Genomic DNA, 26,525 nt, shown 5'->3' with positions numbered 1-26,525 from the left:
GACTTTATAATTACAAATGTTTTACTTGTTGAAAATTTTAAATATAATCTTCTGAGTATAAGTCAATTATGTGATACTAGGTATAAGGTTAAATTTCTATCTTTAGAATGTTTAATCAAACATCTAGATAATCCTACCATAAGCCTAAAAGGTTTTAGAAAAGACAACATCTATGTCATTAACCTAACCACTTCTTCCATTAAGTGTTATTTAACACAAAAAGAAGAAACATGATTATGGCATAGAAGAATGTCTCACACCAACTTTAGAAATATAAGCAAATTAAATGGACTTGTGAGAGGCTTACCAAAATTACCTAACTTAGATTCAACCATATGTAATGCTTGTCAACAAGGTAAACAAACTAAATCCACTCACAAACAATCAAATCAGCCACAAACTAACTCAATATTAGAACTTCTACATTTAGACCTTTTTGACTCCCATGGAGTCAAATCTATAAATGGAAACTTATATTGTTTAGTAATTATAGATGATTATTCTAGATTTACTTGGGTAAAATTCTTAAAACATAAAGATGAAACTTTTGAAATCTTTATAAACTTCTGCAAACAAATTGAAAACGAAAAAGATATTAAAATTAAAAGAATTAGGAGTGACAATGGGGGAGAATTTAAAAATCATAATTTTAATAAATTCTGTCTTGAAAATGGCTACCATCACGAATTTTCATGTTCTAAAACCCCCCAACAAAATGGAATTGTAGAAAGAAAAAACAGAACCTTACTAGAAGCCTCTAGAACTATGTTAAATGAATATAACCTACCTAAATATTTCTGGGCAGAAGCTGTTAGCACAGCCTGCTATGTGCAAAATAGAACAACATTAAATAAAAGACATAATAAAACCTTCTTTGAAATATTTTATAACAAACAATCTAACATAAAATATTTTAAAGTATTTGGGTGTCCAGCCTTCATCCTAAATACTAGAGAACATTTAGGAAAATTTTCCTCTAAAATTGAAAATGGAATTTTTGTAGGATATTCCCTAAATAGTAGAGGCTATAGAATTTATAATAAGGTTACCTTAAAAATTGAAGAAACTACTAATGTAAAATTTGAAGAAACTAAACAAAACTTAGAACCTACACAACCACTTGAATTTGTTCCAGAAACCAACCAAACTCTAAGTCATGAAGAAGAGGAACAACATCAAGAGAGTCAACCCCCTAGAACAATAAGGGTTAACCCAAATCACCCAACTGATCAAATAATTGGTGACCCAGACTTGAGAGTACAAACCAGATCATCCTTTAGAAACCTAAGTCAGATTTCTCTAATTTCAAAAATTGAACCCAAAACTATAGATAAATCCCTACTAGACCCAGACTGGATTATAGCTATGCAAGAAGTGTTGGTGCAATATCCCTTAGGTCAAGGTTGACTGGTTTGACCAAGCTTGAGTCTTGGTCATAGTTTCGATGTTTGACAATACATGTAGACACATGGACAATGCAGGTGCAGTTGTTCATATGGGGAGATTCTGATCAGGGACTAATCAGTGTGAATGAAGAAGAGTCAAGTAGGTATACCTGACTGGAAGGAAACCCTGGTGAGTGAAGCCAGGTGAAAGTCCTAGTGAGTGAAGCTAGGCAGATGGAAATCCTGGTGAGTGAAGTCAGGTGAAAGTCCTAGTGAGTGAAGCTAGGCAGATGGAAATCCTGGTGAGTGAAGTCAGGTGAAAGTCCTAGTGAGTGAAGCTAGGCAGATGGAAATCCTGGTGAGTGAAGCCAGATTGAAAACCCTAGTGAGTGAAGCTAGGTGAAAGTCCAAGTAGGTCAAGAGAGTGACCGGATACTTGGCATGAAAGAAAAGTCCAAGTGGGTCAAAGGGATTGACCGGACACTTGGTTAGGGAGTCCTAGCAGGTCAAAGGAGTGGCTAGATGCTAGGCATGACGTACCAACAGGTTAAGGTTGACCGGATGTTGGTTTGGGAGGTTTGGGACTTGGTTTTGGGCAAAAACCAAGTGCTGGATCGATCAGTAGATCGATCCAGGCTTTGGATCGATCAGTGGATCGATCCAGAGGTCTTAATCGATCAGTGGATCGATTGGGACGCTGCTGCTTCGCGCGATAAGCGCTGGATCGATCCGTGGATCGATCCATGCATTTTTCCAGAGCACAGAGGCGCTCTGGATCGATCCGTGGATCGATCCAAAGCCTCCCCGATCGATTGGGAATAATCGAATCGATTGGGATCCGGCCGTTGAGTCGTATTTGAGCCGCAGGCGAGCGTTGTCTTCGGCACTTCTTCACCGATTCATTTCAGATTTTCACCAGCTCCTCCATAGCTCTTCTCAAGCTCGAGATCGCCAGTTCTTGAAGGTTCTTGGAGGCTCTTCCAAGTCAAGAGGCGGATCAAAGCAAGAAGAAGAAACTAGGGTTAGGGTTTGTGCACTCATTGTAAGCTTGTAAGCTTGTATTTCTTTACTACCCTTTCTTCTTCTTGTATTGAGTCTTGTAGGGCTTCTCCGCCCTTGGTAGTTACCATAAAGGAGAGTTTCATTAGTGGAGGGTGCGTGCGTTGTGTGGATCCTTGGATTAGTCACCTCCCTTGGAGGTGGATACCAAGTAAACCAACCGTGTTAGCGTTGTGTGATTTGTTTCTGTATTTTCCGCTGCACATCTTCGAAGAAACAAGCAAAGAAGCACGACGAGCACGCGACGAGCTATTCACCCCCCTCTAGCTTCTTTTGGTCCTAACAAGTGGTATCAGAGCGAGGCCGCTCTTCACCGGAATCATCGCCGGAAGGGGCAAACAAAACAAGCAAAGCTAGAGGGTGAAGAAGTTGGAGCAAATTCATCAAAGTCAAAGAATTCAAGAAGCTCAACTTCAAGATGAAATTCCAAGATGGATCTAGATTTGACACAAGGGTGGCTCCACCGTACACATCCACAAGCTTCGATTCTTGGAAATCAAGAATCAAAAATTTTCTTATGATGGAGATAGAGCAATGGTTTGCTCAAATGGAAGGCTTCAAAGCTCCAACAAACTCCAAGGGCAAAGCTCTCAAGAAAAGCAAATGGAGTAAGGAGCAACTCCAAAGATGTGAGGCAAATGACAAAGTGACCAAGCTTTTGGTCAATTTATTGCCAAGCAACATCTTGGAGCAAATTAGAGAGTTTGAAGATGCCAAGGAGCTTTGGAGCAAATTGGCAAGGATTCATGAGATCCCCTCCACTATAACAAATCAAGGAGAATCCAAAGAGGGCGACTCAATGGATCAAAACCAAGAAGAGGAGGACTCCGAGGTTGAGAGATGCTCAACCTCCGAAGAGGAGGTCCAAGAAGCTTCATCCTCAAAGGAGAGCAATCAAAAGAGCAAGGAAGGAGTATATTCCTTGTTTCATGTACAAGAGGATGAAGATGAAGAAGAAGGTGAAGTCTCCACCTCTAGGATTGAGGGGGAGCAATCTTCATTGACACCGGAACAAGAGAAAGAAGAATCCTCCACATCCGGGTCAAGAGAAGATGAGGATGAAGAAGCTTCCACCTCCGCAAGTCAAGCAAAATCGAATGGAGGAATATCTTCGGATCAAGAGGAAGCTTCTACCTTCGGATCCAAAGGAGAAAGTGTCATCCCTACACAAAAAGGTATAAACATTTTAATTAATAATAAAAATCATATTATATGCTTTGAATGTAGGGAACATGGGCATTACAAAAGTAAATGCCCTAAATTGGCCAAGAAGAAGGGCCAAGTGGCACAAAAGAGCAAGGAGAAGCCCAAGGAGACCATTCCCGGAACAAAGAAGAGCAAGGAGCACATTGTGTGCTTCTTGTGCAATCAAAAGGGGCATTACCGAAGTCAATGCCCTAAAGGGAAGAAGGTGGTCAAGGCTCATGGAAGAAGCTCAAGTCAAGGGGGAGCCTCCAAGGTAAAAAGAAAGGTAACTTTCATTGAGTCTACCCCTTTAAATTATGGTAAAAAGCATGATAGTTCTAACTTATATCATTTTAATGCTATTTACCATGAAAATAGGAAGCATGATAGCGTTAAGGAAAAATATATAGCTCTTCATGCTAAAACCACTACACCTAGGGCTAGGAATGTAGGTAAAAGTCTAGGCAAAAACTCTAAGGATTTTAGCTACAAGCCTAGAAATAAAAATGCTCATAAATTTAATGGAAAACCAAAAACTAAGGACTTAGTGATAGAAAATCAAGTCTTGAGGTCAAGGCTTGATAAAATGGAAAAGACCCTAAAAAGGATGGAAAATATCCTAAAAGGGCAAAATGAGCATAGCCTAGGTCTAGGGGTACAAAAGTCATCCAATGGCCATAGAGGTTTGGGATACAAACCCAAAGCCAAAAAGGATGTGCCTAGTTATCATAGGGTTCCATATAGTTATGGAACAACACCTAAGTCTAGTGGGCAAGCCAAAAATACAAGGGAAGATATCCCTAGAAGTATCTTTGCAACCAAAGTGACTAAGACTTCTAAGAAGTCTAAGAAAGTCACTAACAAGGTCACAAGGGAGGCTATCCCTAGAGTTGACCTAGGAAATGTGACCAATGCTTCTAAGAAGCCCAACAAGGTCACTAGAAAGGTATCTAGGGAAGTTATCCCTAGTAAGTACCTAGAGCATCCAAGGAGCACCAATAGGTGTTGGGTTCCTAAGAGCATCTTCTCTACCCCATAGATGGGTTAGAGAGTGTCAACTCCGATTAGAAGGGTAGTTAACCCAACTTTGAGGAAATTGACACTCAAGGAGCATTTTCAAGGTTTTTGCTAACCTTTGAAAATGAAATGAAATGATTTGTTACTCTTGGAAAGAGTAAAATGTGCTATAAAGGAAGAAATTTGAGATGACTTTAAATGGCACAAGAAATCAAGTGTTAAGAAATACCAAATTGGGACTTTGGTATTGTCTTAGGAATTTAAGGCAAATCTAAGCCTTAATTTAAAGTGATTACTCTTATGGGAAAATGAAATATGCCAATATTTGAGGAATGTTTTAAATTTTTAATTGGCATAATTAATTCAAGAGATTAAAGAAATGTCAAGTTGGGTTTTGGCATTTTCTTAAGGAAATTGGGCAATCTAAGGTTTATGCTTCAGGATTAGCTAAGGGTTAAGGATACTTAGATAGATAATCTAGGTATATTTTAATTATGCTAAATCTTGCCATGTTTGGTTGCCCATTATATGCCATGACATCATGTTTTATTTGTGCATTCATGACTTATTATGAAAAACTCAAAAATATCATGTCATGACATACATACATCATGTAGTTATAGGAAATTTTCTTCTGAAAATTATTTCTTTTTGATGTATGCCATAACATTAATCATGCATTAAGTTTAATTCCTTGTAATTAAGGACAAATGGCATTTAACAACACTTATTAACAAGTGACATCCTAGGTGGATGTCTAATATCTCTAAAATGCCTAGATAGATATGTATGATCCCTAGAATAGGGCAAAACCAAAATCTCACATCTCACAAAGACCTATAAGATGACTTGTATGTGTTTTAGTGCACATTAGATACAAGTGAGATGTTAGGATGATGAACAAAACTCAATATGTTGATTTAGTGCATTCTTTTGAGTTTTAAGTTCATCAAAACACATAGTTATGTGTTTTCCCATCATTGGGAAAGCTAATGTACAAGTCATGTGCATTAAGCCCAAGGAACATGGTGGGATATTGGTTTTGAAAATATTTTTAAAATGCTTTTGGAAAACCTTGGTGAAGGCTATCTTTTGATAGTAATCATCATTGAATAGTTACACACAAACTTGAAGAAAACACTAAAGTTTTTGCAAGTTTTCAAGTTTGTGTCAAATCTTTGAAAAAAATGAAGTATTTTCTTAGAAAACTATTTTTCCATGATAAAGTATACCCTAAATAATGTCTACACAAATTTTACGATTTTTGGAATTTTGTAGAATTTTCTAGGGGTTTCTGAAATTGGCTGAAATGGAATTTCAGCAATTTCAGGCCTCCAATCGATTAGTGGATCGATTGGAGTGCCTCAATTGATCAGCCGATCGATTGAGAAGGCATTTCTCGCGAGCAGAAGCTCGTTGGATCGATCAGCCGATCGATCCAAGAAGACTGAATCGATCAGTGGATCGATTCAGCAGGGTTCAATCGATTGGAACCCAACTCCAATCGATTGAAGATGCTGATTTTGGTTGGGAAAGCTTATTTTCAGCATTTTGAACCTATTTTAGTCTAGGTAACCATTCCTAACCCCTCAAAATACATTTGTATACATAAAAAGGGTATTTTCGTGTGGAAAACAAGGATGGATTGGTTAAGAAAGGCTAAGTTGAAGTTTAGGTTGAGGTTTGTTTCAAATTTTGAATATTTGAACCTCAAAGCTTCTAAATTTGGGTTTCCTAAAGGATTAGGGATTCCAAGTCATTGTTGGTGCAATGACAGAAGTTACCACCATGTCTTTAGGGGGAGGGACTCTTTAAAGACATGAAAATTATTTTTCATGAACCCTGGAAGGTGGTTAACCTTCCGTTAAGTGGATAATGCTCAAGAATGGGCATTTGCCTACATTGAGAAAGAATGTAGGGTTAAGGATAAATGAAGGGTATGAGACCTTCATTTGGGTCATTAGACCATGTTAATGCTCCAGAGCGAGCATTATTTGAAAATGAAGGGAATGGTCCTTCATTATGTTGGTGCAGTAAGCATCCGATGATCGAACCTCAGTTTTGATAATGGCAAAGGGATTCAAAGTTAAGATTCCTTGTTATCTAACGTGGTTAAATAAGGTTTTAGGAAAGTCCTAACTGCGGTTAGGCAAGGGAAAATCCTAAGGGGGGGTAACCTTAGGTCCTAGGGGGCGGTAACCCTAGGTGAAGGAAAATCCTAAGGGGGGGCAACCTTAGGTCCTAGGGGGCGGTAACCCTAGGTGGAGGAAAACCCTAAGGGGCGGCAACCTTAGGTCCTAGGGGGCGGTAACCCTAGGTGGAGGAAAACCCTAAGGGGCGGCAACCTTAGGTCCTAGGGGGCGGTAACCCTAGGTGGAGGAAAACCCTAAGGGGCGGCAACCTTAGGTCCTAGGGGGTGGTAACCCTATGTGGAGAAAAACCCTAGGGGGCGGTAACCCTAGGTCCTAGGGGGTGGTAACCCTAGGCGGAAAGTCCAGTCGGTCTGGAGGATCGGACTGGCATCAGGTAATCTCTCCTGAGGGGAGTAGGTGAGGACGCGTTCCCCATAGAGGGAACAGTAGGCGTCGGGTCGACCTAGGGTTTCCGGTTGGAAACCCGAAGTCAGACCCGGACAGTCCGGAGACTGTCATAAACATTCTTTTATTATTCATACTGTTATTTTGTGCTAATTTTGTGTTGCAGGATATTGTTTGGGACTAACAAGTCTTGCAGGTACAAAATAAGGTAGTTTTCCCTCGGATGAACAGTGTCCGAGGCGCCTCTATAGAGCTTGGAGGCGCCTCGGGTGCAAAGGATGAGCTGGCTGCGAAGCACCATTGGAGGCGCCTTGAAGAAGGCAGAAGGCGCCTTGAGTGAGGTTTAAGGCGCCTTGAATGGATGAAGTTCGACCAGATCAGATTTGATCCACGCGGAAGACCAGGCAGCATGGAGGCGCCTTGAACAGCCTTCAAGGCGCCTTGAACACCCTTTATAAGGGGGTTTCGACCAGCACTTCAGAACAACGAATATCAAGTGATCTCTCATCAACGTGCTGCTCCAAAAGACACTCCGAAGTGCTGCTACAAGTGTCCGACGACCCGAAGCTTCAGATTTAGTATTTCTTGCTGTCGGTATAATACTTATAGCTTTTAATTGTACTCATAATTGTAATCTTTTAACGAGCTTATAGTTATTGCCCACCGGAAGCGATCAAGGATCGCGGGCCTTCGAGTAGGAGTCGTCACAGGCTCCGAACGAAGTAAATCTCTGTGTCCTTCTGTTTGTGTTTGTTTGTTTTTAATTCCACTGCTTTAATTACTCTAACGCTGTTTTCGATTCCGATACGTACAAAATAGTCACGAGCGCTATTCACCCCCCCTCTAGCGCGTCTCGATCCAACACATTATCGTGTTGGTCACAACGAGTGAAGTTGTGAACAACGATGAGCAACTCTTCAGGGGGAGAGTTTTCAACAATGGGGCATTTGTTGAAGTGTGCCCAAAATTGAGGCACAGGTTGATGTGTGCTCAAAGATGGGTTGATGTGTGCCAATAGGGGGAGAATGTGTGGTTTAAGTTAGGCCTTCATTACCTATGGGGGAGGTCATAGGGGGAGAATGAAGGGAACCAACATTCATACTTTGGCATGAATGGAGTTAAGGCTATGGGATTAGCTTAACTCAGAATGGTCCAAACTTAAAGGTATTGTCAAACATCAAAAAGGGGGAGATTGTTGGTGCAATATCCCTTAGGTCAAGGTTGACTGGTTTGACCAAGCTTGAGTCTTGGTCATAGTTTCGATGTTTGACAATACATGTAGACACATGGACAATGCAGGTGCAGTTGTTCATATGGGGAGATTCTGATCAGGGACTGATCAGTGTGAATGGAGAAGAGTCAAGTAGGTATACCTGACTGGAAGGAAACCCTGGTGAGTGAAGCCAGGTGAAAGTCCTAGTGAGTGAAGCTAGGCAGATGGAAATCCTAGTGAGTGAAGCCAGGTGAAAGTCCTAGTGAGTGAAGCTAGGCAGATGGAAATCCTGGTGAGTGAAGCCAGGTGAAAGTCCTAGTGAGTGAAGCTAGGCAGATGGAAATCCTAGTGAGTGAAGCCAGGTGAAAGTCCTAGTGAGTGAAGCTAGGCAGATGGAAATCCTGGTGAGTGAAGCCAGGTGAAAGTCCTAGTGAGTGAAGTTAGGCAGATGGAAATCCTGGTGAGTGAAGCCAGATTAAAAACCCTAGTGAGTGAAGCTAGGTGAAAGTCCAAGTAGGTCAAGAGAGTGATCGGATACTTGGCATGAAAGAAAAGTCCAAGTGGGTCAAAGGGATTGACCGGACACTTGGTGAGGGAGTCCTAGCAGGTCAAAGGAGTGACTAGATGCTAGGCATGACGTACCAACAGGTTAAGGTTGACCGGATGTTGGTTTGGGAGGTTTGGGAATTGGTTTTGGGCAAAAACCAAGTGTTGGATCGATCAGTAGATCGATCCAGGCTCTGGATCGATCAGTGGATCAATCCAGGCTCTGGATCGATCAGTGGATCGATCCAGGCTCTGGATCGATCAGTGGATCGATCCAGGCTCTGGATCGATCCAGACCTTTCCCAGCGAACAGAAAGCCTCTGGATCGATCAGTGGATCGATCCAGAGGTCTCAATCGATCAGTGGATCGATTGGGACGCTGCTGCTTCGCACGATAAGCGCTGGATCGATCCGTGGATCGATCCAGGCATTTTTCCAGAGCACAGAGGCGCTCTAGATCGATCCATGGATCGATCCAAAGCCTCCCCGATCGATTGGGAATAATCGAATCGATTGGGATCCGACCGTTGAGTCGTATTTGAGCCGCAGGCGAGCGTTGTCTTCTGCACTTCTTCACCGATTCATTTCAGATTTTCACCAGCTCCTCCACAGCTCTTCTCAAGCTCGAGATCGCCAGTTCTTGAAGGTTCTTGGAGGCTCTTCCAAGTCAAGAGGCGGATCAAAGCAAGAAGAAGAAACTAGGGTTAGGGTTTGTGCACTCATTGTAAGCTTGTAAGCTTGTATTTCTTTACTGCCCTTTCTTCTTCTTGTATTGAGTCTTGTAGGGCTTCTCCGCCCTTGGTAGTTAACATAAAGGAGAGTTTCATTAGTGGAGGGTGCGTGAGTTGTGTGGATCCTTGGATTAGTCACCTCCCTTGGAGGTGGATACCAAATAAACCAACCGTGTTAGCGTTGTGTGATTTGTTTCTGTATTTTCCGCTGCACATCTTCGAAGAAACAAGCAACGAAGCACGACGAGCACGCGACGAGCTATTCACCCCCCCTCTAGCTTCTTTTGGTCCTAACAAGAAGAACTAGCCCAATTTGAACGTAATGAAGTTTGGGACCTAGTACCACCACCTAAGAATAAGAAAATAATAGAAACAAAATGGGTATTCAGAAACAAATTAAGTGAAACTGGGGAAATTACTAGAAATAAGGCTAGGCTAGTTACCAAAGGGTTTAGTCAGGTTGAAGGACTTGACTATGATGAGACCTATGCCCCAGTAGCCAGATTAGAATCCATTAGAATGTTACTAAGTTATGCAGCCCATAAGGGATTCAAACTATACCAAATGGATGTTAAGTCTGCCTTTCTTAATGGACTAATTAAAGAAGAAGTTTATGTAGGTCAGCCTCCTGGGTTTGAAAGTCTAGAACACCCTGATTACGTTTTTAAGTTAAAGAAAGCATTATATGGACTTAAACAAGCACCCAGGGCATGGTATGAAAGGCTAACATCGTACTTAACATCTAAAGGATTCAACCAAGGTCAAATTGACCCAACCTTGTTTGTTAAATCATTAAATACAGACATATTTATTGCACAAATATACGTCGATGATATAATATTTGGTTCAACAAATTCAGAATTTTTAGAAGAATTTATTAATCTAATGGAAAAAGAATTTGAAATGAGCTTAGTAGGAAAATTAACTTATTTCTTAGGATTACAAATCAAACAAACAAATGAAGGAAATTATATTTATCAACATAAATACACTAAAGACTTACTTAAAAAATTCGGAATGGAAAATACAAAAGAAATAAAAACACCTATGGCAGTAAACACAATCTTAGACAATGACCCAAGTGGAAAACCAGTTGACTTAAAATATTATAGGAGTGCAATAGGTAGCCTACTGTACTTAACTGCAAGCCGACCTGATATTTTATTTGCAGTTAGTATGTGTGCTAGATACCAAACTTGTGCTAAGGAATCCCATTTGACACAAGTTAAAAGAATTTTTAGATACCTTAAGGGAACAACAAATGTAGGAATTTGGTATCCTAGGACAAATAATTTTGAACTAATAGGGTATTCTGACTCAGATTATGCTGGATGTAAATTAGACCGCAAAAGCACAAGTGGTGGATGCCAATTATTAGGTTCATCACTTGTCAGCTGGTTTAGTAGAAAGCAACATTGTGTTGCTCTATCTACAACTGAGTCAGAATATATAGCTATAGGCAAATGTGTTGCACAATTATTATGGATGATGCATACTCTAAAAGATTTCAACTTAAATATCACAAATGTAAAAGTATTAATTGACAATATAAGTTCAATTAACTTAACCAAGAACCCTGTGCATCATTCAAGAACCAAACATATTGAAATTAGGCACCACTTTATCAGGGATCATGTTACTAAAGGTGATATTGAACTCAATTACATTGAGTCCAAATCAAATTTAGCTGACATTTTCACAAAACCACTCCCTGAAAGTGAATTTAGCAACTTACGTCGAAAATTAGGGATGTGCTTAATAGACTAGGATTTTTCAAAATTGTTTTAAAAAATAATTGTTTTCAAATCATAAGTTAAACTTGCTTGTTTTCAAAACTTTCCATTTTTAGATTTTCAAAAACAGTTTTGGCCTTAGACTAGTTTTGAATCCTTAGAAAGCATGTACCCATAGGACTAGTCTTTGAGCATCTCACCAACACCTTAGGTTTACCTTGCTTGTGTTTGACAAACATAGAAATGGGTGAGATGCATAGGCCAACTGTCTGGACTTAAGATGCTTATTTCAGTGCATCAACATAAGTCTGGACGTTAAATACAAATCAGACATTAATCAGATTAAGTTCATCAGTCAAGACAAACACTGGCTGCTTATAATCAACTTAATCTGACTAACCAAGTGAAAGCTACTATCTTCTGATAGTTAGTTAGTACCTAATTGGTTAGACAGCTGTTTAATTTTAAGTGTCAAATTCAGGGGAGAAATTAATTAAAATTTTGTATATTTGAAAAATGCTTTTGTACATCTATTTTAAAACTAACTTATCTTTGAACACTAGTTTTCAAGAAGTTAAATTTAACTGAGTGTTTGAAAAATTGGAAGTTTAAAAATCCCACCTAATTTTTAAAACTTGATTTTAAAGTTAAAATTTGTAACAAATTTAAACTTATTTAGTTTTGTAACATATGCTTGAAAATTAAACTTTCCAAACTTAGTTTTTATCAAATTAGCTTTAACAAATTTATTTTGGGTAAAATTTTACTTACTTAAAACTAGATTCAACTTAGTGTTTGACAATTGGAATTTGAACATTAGATTTTACCTTTTGAAAAGTATATGTTACTTAAATTCTAAATTTGAAAAACCTGATTTGAAAAATTTTAAACGTTTGAAAAGATTATCAACTTTAAAATATTATCTTTTGAAAATTACTCTGCAATCTAAGTTTTTCATAACTTAAAGCAATTTTTTTTTAATCTAGACTCCCCCAAGTCAACTTAACTATTTTTAACTTGGTTTTAAAAAAAAAATTGTACTTTTATCAGTATTTTTTTTAGTTGTCTCTTAAATTTACAAATTTTTACAGTAACTCTACACTATGCTTATTTACCATTGCCTATTTTTGATGAATGCCAAAGGGGGAGGGTTAGGTGGTTAAGTTAGCTAAACCAAATTGAAAACACCAAAACTAACTTTAAAAAACCATGTACCTGTTTTATTTATTTTTTTGCGTCTTTTCACTAACTTAACCAGGTTGTCATTCCATCAAAAAGGGGGAGATTGTTGGTGCGGGTAGCACTAACGGTCTAACCTAGGTTTTGATGAATGACAAATGGGTTAAGTTAGTTTTGTTGTTGTCTGACACTTTGATCGAGTGTGCAGGAGAAGTCCAGACAGGTCGACGGGCTGACCGGATGTCTGGCACGAAGCCCAGCTAGGTCGACGGGCTGACCGGATAGCTGGCGAGAAGTCCAAGCAGGTCGACAGGCTGACCGGATGCTTGGCGAGAAGTCCAGCTAGGTCGATGGGCTGACCGGATAGCTGGCGAGAAGTCCAGACGGGTCGAAGGGCTGACCGGACGTCTGACAGGTGAGTAAAGGTAAGTCACTGGAAGGGAGTGACTGCGAGGACGCGTTCCCGGGAAGGGAACATTAGGCGTCGATCCGGCTTAGATCCATTTCGGATGTCTAAGTCGAGATCGTGACTAGATTCCGGTCTCGGAAAGACGGAATCTAAGTCATACTATTTGTGCTAATTCATACTATTATAAAATGTGCTAACAATCTATTTTGCAGGATATATATTACCTCGGACTAACTTTGTTTTGTAGGAAAAGGGAGTTTTCTGGAATAAGGTGGTCCGGGCGCCCGGAAAGCAAATTATATCCAGGCCAAGTCGTCGCCGCGTGGAACATCTCAGTTTGAGCAGCTACGTCACATTCTAGGCGCCCGGAAGGAATCCAGGCGCCCGGAGCAACATATAAAAGAAGCCCCAGGCAGGAGCTTCAGAATCAACTTTTCACATCTGAGAACTCTGAGATTACTCGCTCTGCTGCTCTGCGCTCCAACGACGCTCACAAAGCTCCGACGACACGATCCCGCTCTTTTAAATTCCTTGTCTGTCGGTACAGCTTTGTTTTTTCTTTTCATTAGCATCTTTTTGTACTTAAATTGTAATTATCCGAATTGCTAGTGAATTGCCCAACGAAAGTACTCAAGGAGTACGGGCCTTCGAGTAGGAGTCGTCACAGGCTCCGAACAAAGTAAAAAACCCTGTGTCTACTTTACTTTTCCACTGCGCTTATACTCGATATTTTCGAAACGATATTCACCCCCCCCTCTATCGAATCTAACGGTCCTACAATTATGTCCTATCCTTTACTCATTGTCCATCAACATGTATTCGCCGGAAGCTAAAGCAACTATCCTTAAGCACTAAATAGAGAAGATCCCTATGAAATCCTGTTACGGTTAACCCTTGTCACTAGAGCGCCTCGGTAGATCACAAGAACGCAACTCTAATGGGTGTTATTAAGGATAGAAATAAGGGCTTTATTTGGTCTCTTACTTCCTTGCGGAGAAGTTGCCTTTCCTTTTAAGGAAATACCCTAGATGTCTGTGAATGGGTTACCCCTGTCACTAGGGCCCCTCGGGTATACGATCTGAGATACTCTCTCTATGAGGTTAGCAATTCCTACACAATCAATTAATACGATATGGAAATCTAGCAACAAGTCTCATGCATAGTAGTTGAAACAAAGCAAGCGAAATCATCCAATAAATAAAGGCATAAATATAAGTCTTACATCAAAACCAATCCACAACTACTCCCTAATCCTAGAACAAGGAATCTACTCCATAGACGTCGGAGAAAAACCCGAAGACATAATGTAATTAAGCATACAATCCTCAAACAAGAAGAGAGAAAGGATGCTTATCCAACGACAACGAGTGATCTTTGGATCCAATCCTTTACTTCTGGATTTGATGTGATGATGAAGGATCGCTGGACGGAGGTCCTGAACGGCGTGGAACGACACCAAGGCAATTCTTCCTTTAACGGCTCGCTCCCCCGAGGAGAAGGGTTAGAATCCTTTTTATAGGCTAGGGGCACGGCGTCGCGGCACAACCGTGCAGATGTGGCACGGTTGTGCCTTCTTTTGCCTCTGGCAGAGCTGCACGGCCGTGCCAATTGGCACGACCGTATGGATCTAGAGCACTGCTCCTGGGACACGACCATGTAGGATCGCATGACCGTGTATGACTTGGCTGCTGGTCGTGGGGGGCACGGCCGTGCAAGTTTTCACGGCCATGCACAGATCCATCTCTGTTTGGCCGCACAACCGCGCAAGAGTTGCACGATCGTGCACTGTTCTTCCTCTGTTTGGCCACACGGTCGTGCGAGGTTGCACGACCGTGTTCTCTGCCTCATTCTGATACGTCGACAATCGCTGTTTTTGCTTCAAAAGTTGTCCCTGTTAACACAAAACCAAAGAAAGAGCAGATCTCCAAACAAAAGAGTATTTATGATGAGTATATGATAAAAGAGACGATCATGCAAAGAATATATACGCATAAACCAAATGAGGTAATGTTAGTCTAAACACCTCTTAGTTGACAAATGATTACTAAACCATTTAATCATTTAATTTAATTTGACTATGATTGTGGTTAAAAAAAGTATTTATGATGAGTATATGATAAATGAGATGATCATGCAAATTAGACTAAGTTGACTATGATTGTGGGTTTGGAAATAATAATTTGAGAATGATTACTAGATTTATGGGAATCAACCAAACTCATATAACTAGGTGAGTTTCATTTCTATTCTCATTCCTATTATATTTTACTATCAAACTCATACCCATAGTCATTCTCATCATTTAATCAAACGCCACCTAAATTATCAAAATTATAGAAGTCCACAACATACTATTTAGGTTGTAGAATTAAAGTTTGAGAGCATAATAAGATTCAAGAGGTTTTTCGAAGTGTTTTGCTTCTGATTTGAATTGATGCAGATGAATCTACAGTCATCGATAAATTTTAGATAAAACTCACCGTTGATCTTCGACTTATTTGATTGTATTCAGTGTGACCATATTCGACCATCTCCATTCTGCCTCATTTTAGTCGGTGATAAGATTTTAATAAATTTTAACTTTTTTAAGAGAATAAAAAATAGTACTTTTAAAACTCATTACAATATGATTTTAAATGTGTTCGGTCAAATAAGCGCGTGTACATAGAGATGTTTTAGAAAAGAATTATGTGAGTTGGTAAATATAAAAGTAGTGATATAGATGTTAAACAAATTAAATACGTGTTTCAATAAAATATCAAAATTACTTTATTCGTTGAAACAATATTATGAAAAATTGTATCTAGCTAGATTTTTATGATATTGATTCCCCTCGCATTACTATTGACGTCGCTAGCAATCAATTCAGATTCAAATTATAAAATCAAGTTCATAATTTCTTAAATAATTTTAAATACTAATTTGGACATTGACCTGAATTGATTCAATTAGATTTCTTCACGATGGAAATTTCAGCTCACTAACTGCAAATAAATACACACCATATCTATTATAAACACTTTCAATGCAATTAACCCAGACAAAATACTACTACCAAGCATATGGACCCCCACCATGTGCTCCATTTTCTTCACTCAGAAAGAATCACGAGGAAAGCCATAGAAGAAGATCTCACAACCTTCTAAACATGTCTATCCATCCACATCGCCCTCCTCCTCTCCCCCCTCTCTCTTATTTCTGTTTCCGTCACCTGACACGCACAAACTAGCACAAGAACAATGGAGGTAGAGGAGGTGCACCCATGGATATAGTTGAGATGGTAAATAAATAGATTTACCATTATATTTGAGGTCGGGGTTTAATTTCAGAACTAGCAGGGTGTAAATTCATACCCCTATCATTCACCTCTCCTCCATTTACCTCCTCAATTATTATAATTTATCGACTATGGGGTTGCTGGGACGAGCTTCGACTGTTTGCCACCGGAACAATGGAGGAGAGGGACGCATGAGTGACACGTGTGACACGGACAGAAGAGACACTAGGAGCTTACTAGAGTTCGACGGTGCAGTAATGTTGCTGCACTGCGTGGGTTGACGGGTGTGAGGAGGAAGCAGCGGACGCGTCAGCCATGGTTTACTTTTCTACTGCGCGCCAAGCCCACGATTAATTGAAATGACGAAGGATTAAAAAAAAAAAAGGAGATAGAAATAATGACTTCGATAATTGATGGGGGCCGCCGGATTAAGGCTCAATTTTTACGTGGTAATTAATAGACATTGTTCTTCTTTCATTATTATTTGTCCAACTAACTCAAGCTTATTTAATGAGCTCTCCTTCCCCCCATTACGGTTGGAGCTTCAGGGATTTTGTTACAGTACTGTTGTTCTCTTCCACCTCCGGAATAGCAAAAGAGGAGGATCTCTGTTTCCCTTACAACCTTTCTCTACTCCATTACATTAATCTGGCGTTGAGAAAGGTACAGAGACCAAAATGAAAGCTTTGTAGGTGTTCTTCTAGATTTCGTCACAATTTTATCTTCTTTTCATTCATGTTATTCCTAAATCTGTGAGTTGTGAGGAACAAAACTCTGACAGGTTGACAGTTCGGCTCCAATGCATTGCATTGCGTAATCCAGCAGCAATTATGATTTACAGCAGAATTCACATATAAGGAAGAAAAAAAAAAGACAGTCTTTACTCTCGAGTGCGGCTTTTGAGCGCGGAGGCAAAGCAGAGGAAGCGACTGCAGCAAAGATGGAAAAGCTCAGTTCGACTCCGCTTCTGCCGGAATCGTTCAACGGAGCGCGTGACGACATCGCAGGGCAGATGGCCACAATTTGGTGGCAGATTAAGGCGCCGCTGATAGTGCCCTTGCTCCGCGTCGCCGTCTTCCTCTGTCTGGCGATGTCCATCATGCTGGTGGCGGAGAAGATCTACATGGCCGCCGTCATCACCTTCATCAAGCTCCGCGGTCGCAGGCCGGAGAAAGTGTACAAGTGGGAGCCTATGAGCGACGACCTCGAGCTCGGAAGCTCCGCCTATCCCATGGTCCTCGTCCAAATCCCCATGTTCAACGAGAAAGAGGTACGACCGTCAGTTAACGTGAAATGTAACCTCCCCAATGCGCTTCGCTCCATCTGCAATAATAAATTAATTTCGAGCAATTTGAACTGCGCAGGTGTACCAACTCTCCATCGGAGCTGCGTGCGGCCTGTCATGGCCGTCGGACAGGATTATAATCCAAGTGCTCGACGACTCGACCGATCCAGTGACCAAGGTATCGACAAATTCCATCCACTGTCAGCATCACCGAGTGCCTTTCTAACGATTTCAATCAAAAGTATGAATTAAGGTGTATTAGATGAGGATGCTTGGTAAGTGGCCTGCCTATGTGCTGGTTGGTCGCGTGCAGGATTTGGTGGAAATGGAGTGCAAGAGGTGGGCGAGCAAGGGCGTAAACATCAAGTACGAGGTGAGGGACAACCGGAACGGGTACAAGGCCGGCGCGCTCAAGGAAGGCATGGAGCTGAGCTACGTCAAACACTGCGACTACGTTGTCATCTTCGACGCTGACTTCCAGCCGGAGCCCGACTTCCTGTGGCACACCGTTCCCTTCCTCCTCCACAACTCCGACCTCGGGCTAGTCCAAGCTCGCTGGAAATACGGTAATCACTTTGATTAATTCGGCCATTAATATAATCGATCATCAAATTTAAGTTAATTCGATCCTCTGTTGTGCTTCATTATGTCTTTCGAGTGTCGGTGTATATCATCATATCCGTGGCCGGTTACTTCCCGCTCCCTCTAGTGCCCCGAATAATTAACGTGCAGTTGTAGGGTCTCATGCCTTCCACGTTAAAAGTGTTGCCATCTTGGGGCTTTATCTTTAAGCATGGAGTCGAGTACGATTGCTAGGAAGATCGAGTGGCCAATCACCGTCGATTAATTTGCGCGTTAAATCTCTGCTTATCTCGGTCTTTATGTCGCACTCGATCTACCTTACCTACTATCGTCGTGATACATAAGTTAGATTTGCATGTGATGCATCCTGATTTTGGAGTCCATCATGCCTCGACCGACACTCGATGGAGACCGGAGAGGCCCACCACGGGAGTCGTCCCTGTGAAAATTACCAGAGGAATAGAACACGCAACTGACGAATCAACGCCAGCTCAAAACTGCATGATCATCAGTTCGTGTTAAAAGAGAAGCAATATTGAAAATTTGATTTTGAGTCATGTCATTATGTTGCATATCATTTTCTAGAAATATTTATCATCTTCTATGCGAAACATTTCTTCTAGTGTTAATGCTCGAAGCCCCCTCTATTTAATTTGAGGTTGACAGTGGTCCTTCACAGCCACATAGCTAGATCTATTCCCGGCATTCACCGACACTTGAACTTTACGTTTTACTGGCGCCGTCGCATCGACTCCAACGCCTTGGGCCGTCAATTAATTACATATACATATTGTTTTGAAACACCCAACTCAGTTTGTATGCAAATTGGTTCATCTCCCACTTAGTGAAGAGATAGAGTAACTTTTTCATTAATTAACTCTGGCCTATGGTTTGGATGGTAACTTAATCGCCAAAAAGAATAATGCTGACTCTGAATTGAAATTTGCAGTGAATTCGGATGAATGTTTACTGACAAGGATGCAGGAGATGTCCCTTGATTACCACTTCTCAGTGGAGCAGGAAGTAGGATCATCCACTTACGCTTTCTTTGGCTTCAATGGTGAGCTGCTGCTGCTCTTTAATCTGTAAAAAAAAAAAATCCAGATTGATATCTTTTGAATTTCTATTTAAATCTCCTCATTTTATGAACGAGGAAAACTCAATTCTTTAAGTTCTCAAGAACTGAGATGGAGTCAAATGCAGGAACCGCCGGGGTGTGGCGGATTGCTGCTCTCAATGAAGCCGGTAGTTGGAAAGACCGAACCACGGTCGAGGACATGGATTTGGCGGTCCGAGCTAGCCTCAAGGGCTGGAAGTTTGTATTCCTTAGAGATCTCAAGGTGATCACTTATTACAGTTATTAGTGGTCCATAACTGAGTTTGTTTACTTACTATATCGAACAGACAGTGTTTCATATCCCAAAGAAACTTCTGGCTTTATTATTTCAGGTTAAAAATGAACTACCAAGTAGCTTCAAGGCTTACCGATATCAGCAACATAGATGGTCTTGTGGTCCGGCAAATCTTTTCAAGAAAATGTTCATGGAAATTATAAATAACAAGGTCAGCTCACAATTTATATATCAGAGTACATTAATTCTATATTTGCTCAAAGTTAATATTCTCTTGTTCGTGGAATGCAGAAAGTAACTTGGAGGAAGAAATTCCATGTAATCTACAGCTTCTTCTTTGTCCGCAAGGTGGTTGCTCACGTTGTAACCTTTGTGTTCTACTGCATCGTGATTCCTGCAACAGTCTTTGTTCCTGAGGTGCAAATACCCAAGTGGGGAGCTGTCTACATACCCTCCATCATTACTCTTCTCAATGCTATCGGAACACCGAGGTCTGAATCTATTTTCCTTTCAATTCGTGATAATTTCTTACTCGTCCAAACTAAACAATTTGTTCGATTCTACGGCAGATCTCTCCACTTGATTGTATTCTGGATCCTGTTCGAGAATGTCATGTCTCTCCACAGAACAAAAGCTACCTTTGTTGGCTTGTTAGAGGCAAGAAGAGTGAACGAGTGGGTGGTCACTGAGAAGCAAGGAGATACTGCTAAACTTAAAATGGCCAGCAAAGCAGCAAAGAAGCCACGAATCGCGATTGGTGATCGGTAATTCTATTAGTAATGATTTTGCTTCTTCTATGGCTTGTTCCCGAACAGGAACAAGAACAAACATAATTAACTTGACAATTGCATACAGAGTACACTTGTTGGAGCTGGGAACAGGGGCTTACCTCTTCTTTTGTGGGTGCTATGACATGACCTTTGGGAACAACCATTACTTCATCTACCTCTTCCTCCAAGCATTTGCCTTCTTTATAGTCGGTTTTGACTATGTCGGCACATCCATCCCTGGTTCATAATAGTCTGTTGCCAAAGGCTTGTCATGACTCTTCTACCTAAAATATCATATATAAAGTAATTGTTGCGAGTCAGCTGCTTCAAAGAAAGAATTCATTCATAGAAGACCTCCACTACCATCTACTATTCTTGTGTGAATATATATATAATAGTTAAGTGTAAGTGTTTGTGACAGATACAGGGAATTTTTCAGCATACGTGCGAAGACTTTCTTTAGTTAAATTGAGAGAATGAAACAATCAACTAGTCATATCCCACTAAGTGGGATTGATTATATAAATTCTTGTATGTTAATGAATTTTATCTACTATCATTATCTATATTTAAATAAATTTTAAGTTGTTTTATGATTGTTAATGTAGTTTTCTTTAGTCTTCATCTTCTTTGTTTAATATACATATTTGTTATAGTTTTACATCGCCTAACTGAAATATTTATTAGTTGTCTAAGTATATATTTGCATCATCTTAAATGTATTTTTTAGAGTTTTTTTTAATAGACACAAATCTCATTTTCATACTAATGTTTTCATTTCTAATGTGTTCATCCTTGTATGATTGCACATCAAACTTAGCATCCTCATATCTGTGAGTCTCATTTTTTACTCTGTGCTCGAGTCATATCTCAACATTTAATTCCATATAACATAACAAGTTTAATTGTCGTCTTATAGAATTTCCTTTTAAATTATAGAAGTACTTTATGATCATAAATGACGTTTGACGCTCTCATTCATTTCAAACACTGTGCTTATATTTAAAACATCTCAACTACTCTATTATTTTGTAAAAATAATTCTAAAAACATAAAACTCTCAGTTACAGACAACTTATCATCTCGTATATTAATAATTTTCTATTACATTTAATATTACTAAACTTAAATTTTATATATTTTATATTTACTCTAAGTCTAAAATCTTTCATTTCTGTATGTCTCGTCAAGATTCAAATTTAGCATTTACTATTTTATGTGTCTCATCTATCAAAATAATATTATCTGTAAATAACATGTATCGTGGTAATGTGTTTTTTGATGTATTCAGTAATTCATCTATGATTAATATAAAAAAGATAAGGACTCTGAGTTGATGTTTGATGTAATCTCATCTTTCTAAGAAAAACTTAGTTAATATGTAGAGTGTTTGATTTCCTTAATTGTTTTAATATACAATACGTTAACACTTTTGTTATCTTGAATTCTCAAAATGATATATGCTATGAATTGAGAACAAAAGCAAAAGTTAAATATTTGTAAGATCGAAAGTGATATATGATGTGAATTCTCCAAATGTTTTTTTTTCTTCTCTTTATATGGTTATGCTTCAAAGAAACTTGAATGAGTTGAAATAATCTTCAGAAGTTAGTTTGGTATTTGTTTTAGTGTTTTTGCAAGTAAGCTCGCAATGTTCAGTTTAACTCTACGTTGGCTGAGTGAGTTGTGCCTGTTTAGACTTATTGTTGCTTAGTGAAAAAAGAATTAATATAGTGGGTACACAAATAAAATGGTTACATATTTTTTTAAAAGAAGGATTTTGAATAATCAAATATCCCATTCAATATTAGGACGACAGAGTAAACTGACAAAGCCCATAATTTATAACTCGGGATGAACCATGTGAGAGTCTACCAACTAAATCGAAGCTTGGTTTGACTCTGAATATTTTTATTCATTTTTTGCTATTTTTTTTATTTTTCTAGTCTAGGGTTTAAGGGTGTTTTGTCTTTCGAAGGGTTAGGGTTTAAATCTATTTAAACATATATTTTTGTTTTTAGGGAGTTTAGTTTTGGATTAATAAGAATTTACGTCCACATCATTTCTTCCCAAATGTCGAGTTTAGTTGCAATCTCCTGGCATTTTGCGAATTCAAAGAGGTTTAGAAGATTGCTTCCGATATTTGTGCATGAATCAACGGAACTAGTAGTTTTCCGTTGCATCAGTTGGTATCAGTGTTAAGTTGATCTTGCGGAATCATGTCGTCGAAAAGACAGTAACATGTTGACTACGCTTTTGATCATGAGATGGAGCAACAGTTTTGAGAGATGATCGACGAACGATATACCCTGTTCGTGGATGAGGTAACAGAGAGGATGGAAGCATTGTTAGGAAATCGAAATAGCGGAAATCTAGTTCAACGCAACAACTATGCAACCTCGGATGTGAAGGACTTTTATGAGGAGGGCACCAAAGTTTATGAGGTGGAAAAAAGTTTTATTATAAGGAAGACGTAGATGACGAAATTGAAATAGTCGGTGATCTAGTTTATGACAATGATGATCGAGGTGGATACTGACGAGGATGACAATGGTGAAAAGGTGTTTGTTTCTACTGCCCATGCTATTGGTTATTTGCTTGTAGATGAGAAACAACAAATGCAATTATAGAATTCTTTGCATCCTGTAAAATATGATGTTTCTAAAGTTGAAACCTCCAGATATCTTAACAAAGACAAGATATTGTTTCCTGAAGATTTACGAGATGAATTGTCTCCCTTACGTGATATTCAACATCATATTGATTTGGAGTGGCGAGCGACACCACCGAACAAATTACATTACATAATAAGCCCACGTGAGCATAAGGATTGTTGGTACAAACTTTCCATAGTGATTCTTCTAACAACGATGTGGCCAACAATTTTAGGACTAATTTTCTCTTCCATGGGGAGAATGATGTGGGATAACAAAGCAAACTGGAGCCTATAATTTGTGACTAGGGATAAACCATGAGACGATCTACCAACCAAATTGAAGTTTGTTTTGCTTTGAATATTTTTATCATTTATTATTATTATTTGAGTCTAGAGTTTAAGGGTATTTTTATCTTTCACAGGGTCAAGGTTTGAGTCTATTTAAACATATGTTTAGTTTTTTTTAAAGAGTTTAGTTTTGGATTAATAAGAATTTACGGTCATGTCCCTTCTTCCTAAACATCGAGTTTAGTTTTTATCTTTTACAGGGTCAAGGTTTGAGTCTATTTAAACATATGTTTAGTTTTTTTAAAGAGTTTAGTTTTGGATTAATAAGAATTTATGGTCACATCGTTTCTTCCCAAACATCAAGTTTAGTTGTCTATCTCCTGACATTCTATGGAATTAACATGATTTAGAAGATGGGTTATAGTATTCATGAATGAATCAATGAAAGTTTTCTGCTATATATCAAATATATATGTATTAATAACAGCCTACAGGGAAACCTCGAGAGATACAATAGGGAAAAAAATGAAAGAGCATCTTGCTTATCAATTAGCCTAATGAGACACACAAAGAGACTAGAAGTAAGCATGCAGAGGCTAGTTGAGATCTTGACGTTGAGCAGAATATAGATTATTCTGAGGCGTGATATTTTAGAGGAATTAACGAGAAAACAAGAGAGAAATAACGAAATAAGAAGTATCCCAAGCTAGTTTTAAAAAAAAACTTCTCGAAAAAAATAAGAGCGGGAATAGAAGAATAAAAGAGATGTAGTCGTAACGTGGCTTAAGCGAAACCAATTTATTCAATATCAAAATAAATTGTCCTAAATATCATCTAAGCATAGGTTTATATAGCTCTCAAAATCCTCAAAAAATCTAAATAGAAAAATAACCAACTAGACTTATTCCCTAAGATTTAGGATAAATTAACTAACAAGACTTGGTTCCTAAGATTTAGAACAAAATTAAATATAATTAAAAAATAAAAATTAATGAATAACTACTTTAAAAGAATCCAATTTGGATCTCCTCCTGCATCAGTCGCATGGAGTTGAAAAGAACTCATCCTCGAGTTTAGGGTTGGTGTATCCGGCTCCAGAGCACAATAACTTAGGTGTTTTATATTAAAACATCAGAAGTTTTTAAATGACTAGGAAGACGCAACCTATAGACATTGTCATTAATCTTTTCTAGTATCTCGCAAGGTCCAATCTTTCGATCTTTGAGCTTGTTGTATTCACCAACAAGGAAACGGTCATGAGCTAATACAACCTAAATCATATCACCAATGTCAAAAAGAACCTGACATCGATGCTGATCTGCCCCAATCTTGTATTCAGTGTTGCTTTCTTGAATAGCCTACTTAACTTGCTCATGAATAACTTGCAGATGCTCGGCCATCTCCTCAGCCTTAGGGTTAGCTTGTTCTGGACACAAAATAGGGACTAAATCTAGTACCCCAGATGGGTGTCGTCCATAAACAACTTCAAAAGGACTCAACCAGTGGTCCTGTTCTTTGATCTGTTGTATGCAAATTTTGCTTGAGGTAAAACTAGATCTCATTGCTTCAGTTTGGTTCTTGTGAGACATCTCAGAAGATTTCCTAAGCTCCGATTCACTACCTCGGTCTGACCATCCATCTGAGGATGATAAGCGCTGCTGAAGTTTAGTTTCATCCCTAGCTTTCATCATAAAGTCTTCCAAAATTGACTGACACATTTAGTATCATGATCTCAAGTAATAGTTTACGAAATACCGTGTAAACACAATCTCTTTGAAGAAGAGGGTGGCAATCCAAACAACATCCATGGTTATTCTACATGCCACAAAGTGAGTCATCTTGGAGAATCAGTCCATTACAACTAGAATAGAATCTGTAGTTCGTTGGGTGCAAGGTAAACCCAATATTAATCCATGCTAACCTCGCACCAAGGGGCTTCGAGAATTGGTAAAGGAGTATACAAACCAGCATTGGTGAGAGTTCCCTTAGATTGCTGACAGACAAAGCAACAGTCCACGAAATGAGCTACGTCACTGGTTAGCTTGGGCCAATAGAAGTCGGAAGAGATGAGGGCTAATGTCTTATCTCGGCCAAAGTGTCCTTCATTATGCAATTCACTGATAATGTGCTACCTTAAGGAATAGTCCGAAATGCATAATCGTAGTTCATGAAATAGATAACCATTGTGAAAAATAAAATCATTGTGAAGATCATTATTTACCTCCTGAAATATCTTGCCAAAAGAGGGATCATCAATATACATATCTGAGAAAGATCCAAAGCGGCAACCCTAATGCTCATGGTAGTAAGCAGGGAAGAACGACGGCTTAGAGCATCTGCAACACAATTGAGACTCTCGGATTGATGCTTCAGAGTGAAGGTGAACTCCTGCAAGTAGTTTACCCACTTGGCGTGTCAACTACTCAGCTTGTGTGGGCTATTGATGTACTTTAAAGCCTCATGATCAGTGAACAAGATAAATTCTTTTTGCATAAGATAATGATGCTAATGCTTCAAGGATTGCACAATAGCATAAAATTCTAGGTCATAGATAGTGTAATTTTTCTTAACAACAAATAGTTTCTTGCTGAAGAAAGCAATAGGGCATCCTGATTGACTTAGAACACCACCAATGTTAATGCTAGATGCATCACAATTTACTTTGAATAGTTTGTCGAAATCTGGAAGTGCTAGAACGGGTGCTTCTATCATCTTTTGCTTCACTAGTTGAAAACTAGTAGTAGCCGCTTTAGTCCACTTAAACTTGCACCCCTTGAAACACTCAGTGATAGGAGCAATTAAGGAGTTGAAATTCTGATTGAAGTTGTGGTAAAAAGTGGCTAATCCATGAAAACTTCTAACGTCGTGAATGGTTTTTGGCTACGACCACTCTAAGATTATGTTTATCTTTGATGGATCTGCACTAACACAATTGGTAGATACTATAAATCCAAGAAAAAAATTGAGATTGTGCAGAAGGAATACTTCTAGTTGTTGATGAACAAGTGTTCCGCGTTTAGCTTCTCAAAAATAGTGCGGAGGTGATCAAGGTGCAAAGCTCATGTCGGGCTATAAATGAGGATGTCATTAAAGTATACAACCATGAATCTTCCCATGAAAGTTCGTAAGACCTGATGCATGAATCTCATAAGCGTGTTGGGTGCATTGGATAGTCTGGAAGACATGACCATCAACTCGTACAACCCATGTTGTGTCTTGAAGGCGATCTTCCATTCATCTCTGGGCTTAATTTGAATCTGGTGGTATCTGTTGGAACCCCAAGGTTGTTTTGGTGTGATCAACAAGTTAAGTTAGGTCCTG

General features: G+C 39.2%; 1 protein-coding gene across 3 annotated transcripts; it reads left to right on the top strand.

Moving 5' to 3' along the window:
* Positions 1-16,778: 16,778 nt before the first annotated feature.
* Positions 16,779-20,838, top strand: LOC121989270 (glucomannan 4-beta-mannosyltransferase 9-like). Of its 3 annotated transcripts, none has more exons than XM_042543195.1 (10): positions 16,779-16,934; positions 17,053-17,541; positions 17,636-17,734; positions 17,870-18,122; positions 19,088-19,198; positions 19,342-19,478; positions 19,588-19,701; positions 19,782-19,981; positions 20,060-20,254; positions 20,346-20,838. In XM_042543195.1, the coding sequence occupies exons 2-10, from the start codon at positions 17,212-17,214 to the stop codon at positions 20,506-20,508; spliced, it is 1,602 nt and encodes a 533-aa protein (XP_042399129.1). In that variant the 5' UTR covers positions 16,779-16,934; positions 17,053-17,211; the 3' UTR covers positions 20,509-20,838. The 3 variants fall into 3 exon arrangements, with proteins under 3 accessions (XP_042399129.1, XP_042399130.1, XP_042399131.1); XM_042543196.1 differs by having other exon boundaries at positions 16,791-16,959; XM_042543197.1 differs by having other exon boundaries at positions 16,791-16,963.
* The last annotated feature ends 5,687 nt before the right edge of the window (positions 20,839-26,525 follow it).

This window comes from Zingiber officinale, chromosome 6B (assembly GCF_018446385.1).
Source record: "Zingiber officinale cultivar Zhangliang chromosome 6B, Zo_v1.1, whole genome shotgun sequence".
Classification (NCBI taxonomy): domain Eukaryota; kingdom Viridiplantae; phylum Streptophyta; class Magnoliopsida; order Zingiberales; family Zingiberaceae; genus Zingiber; species Zingiber officinale.
This window is presented reverse-complemented; position numbering and strand designations above follow the sequence as displayed.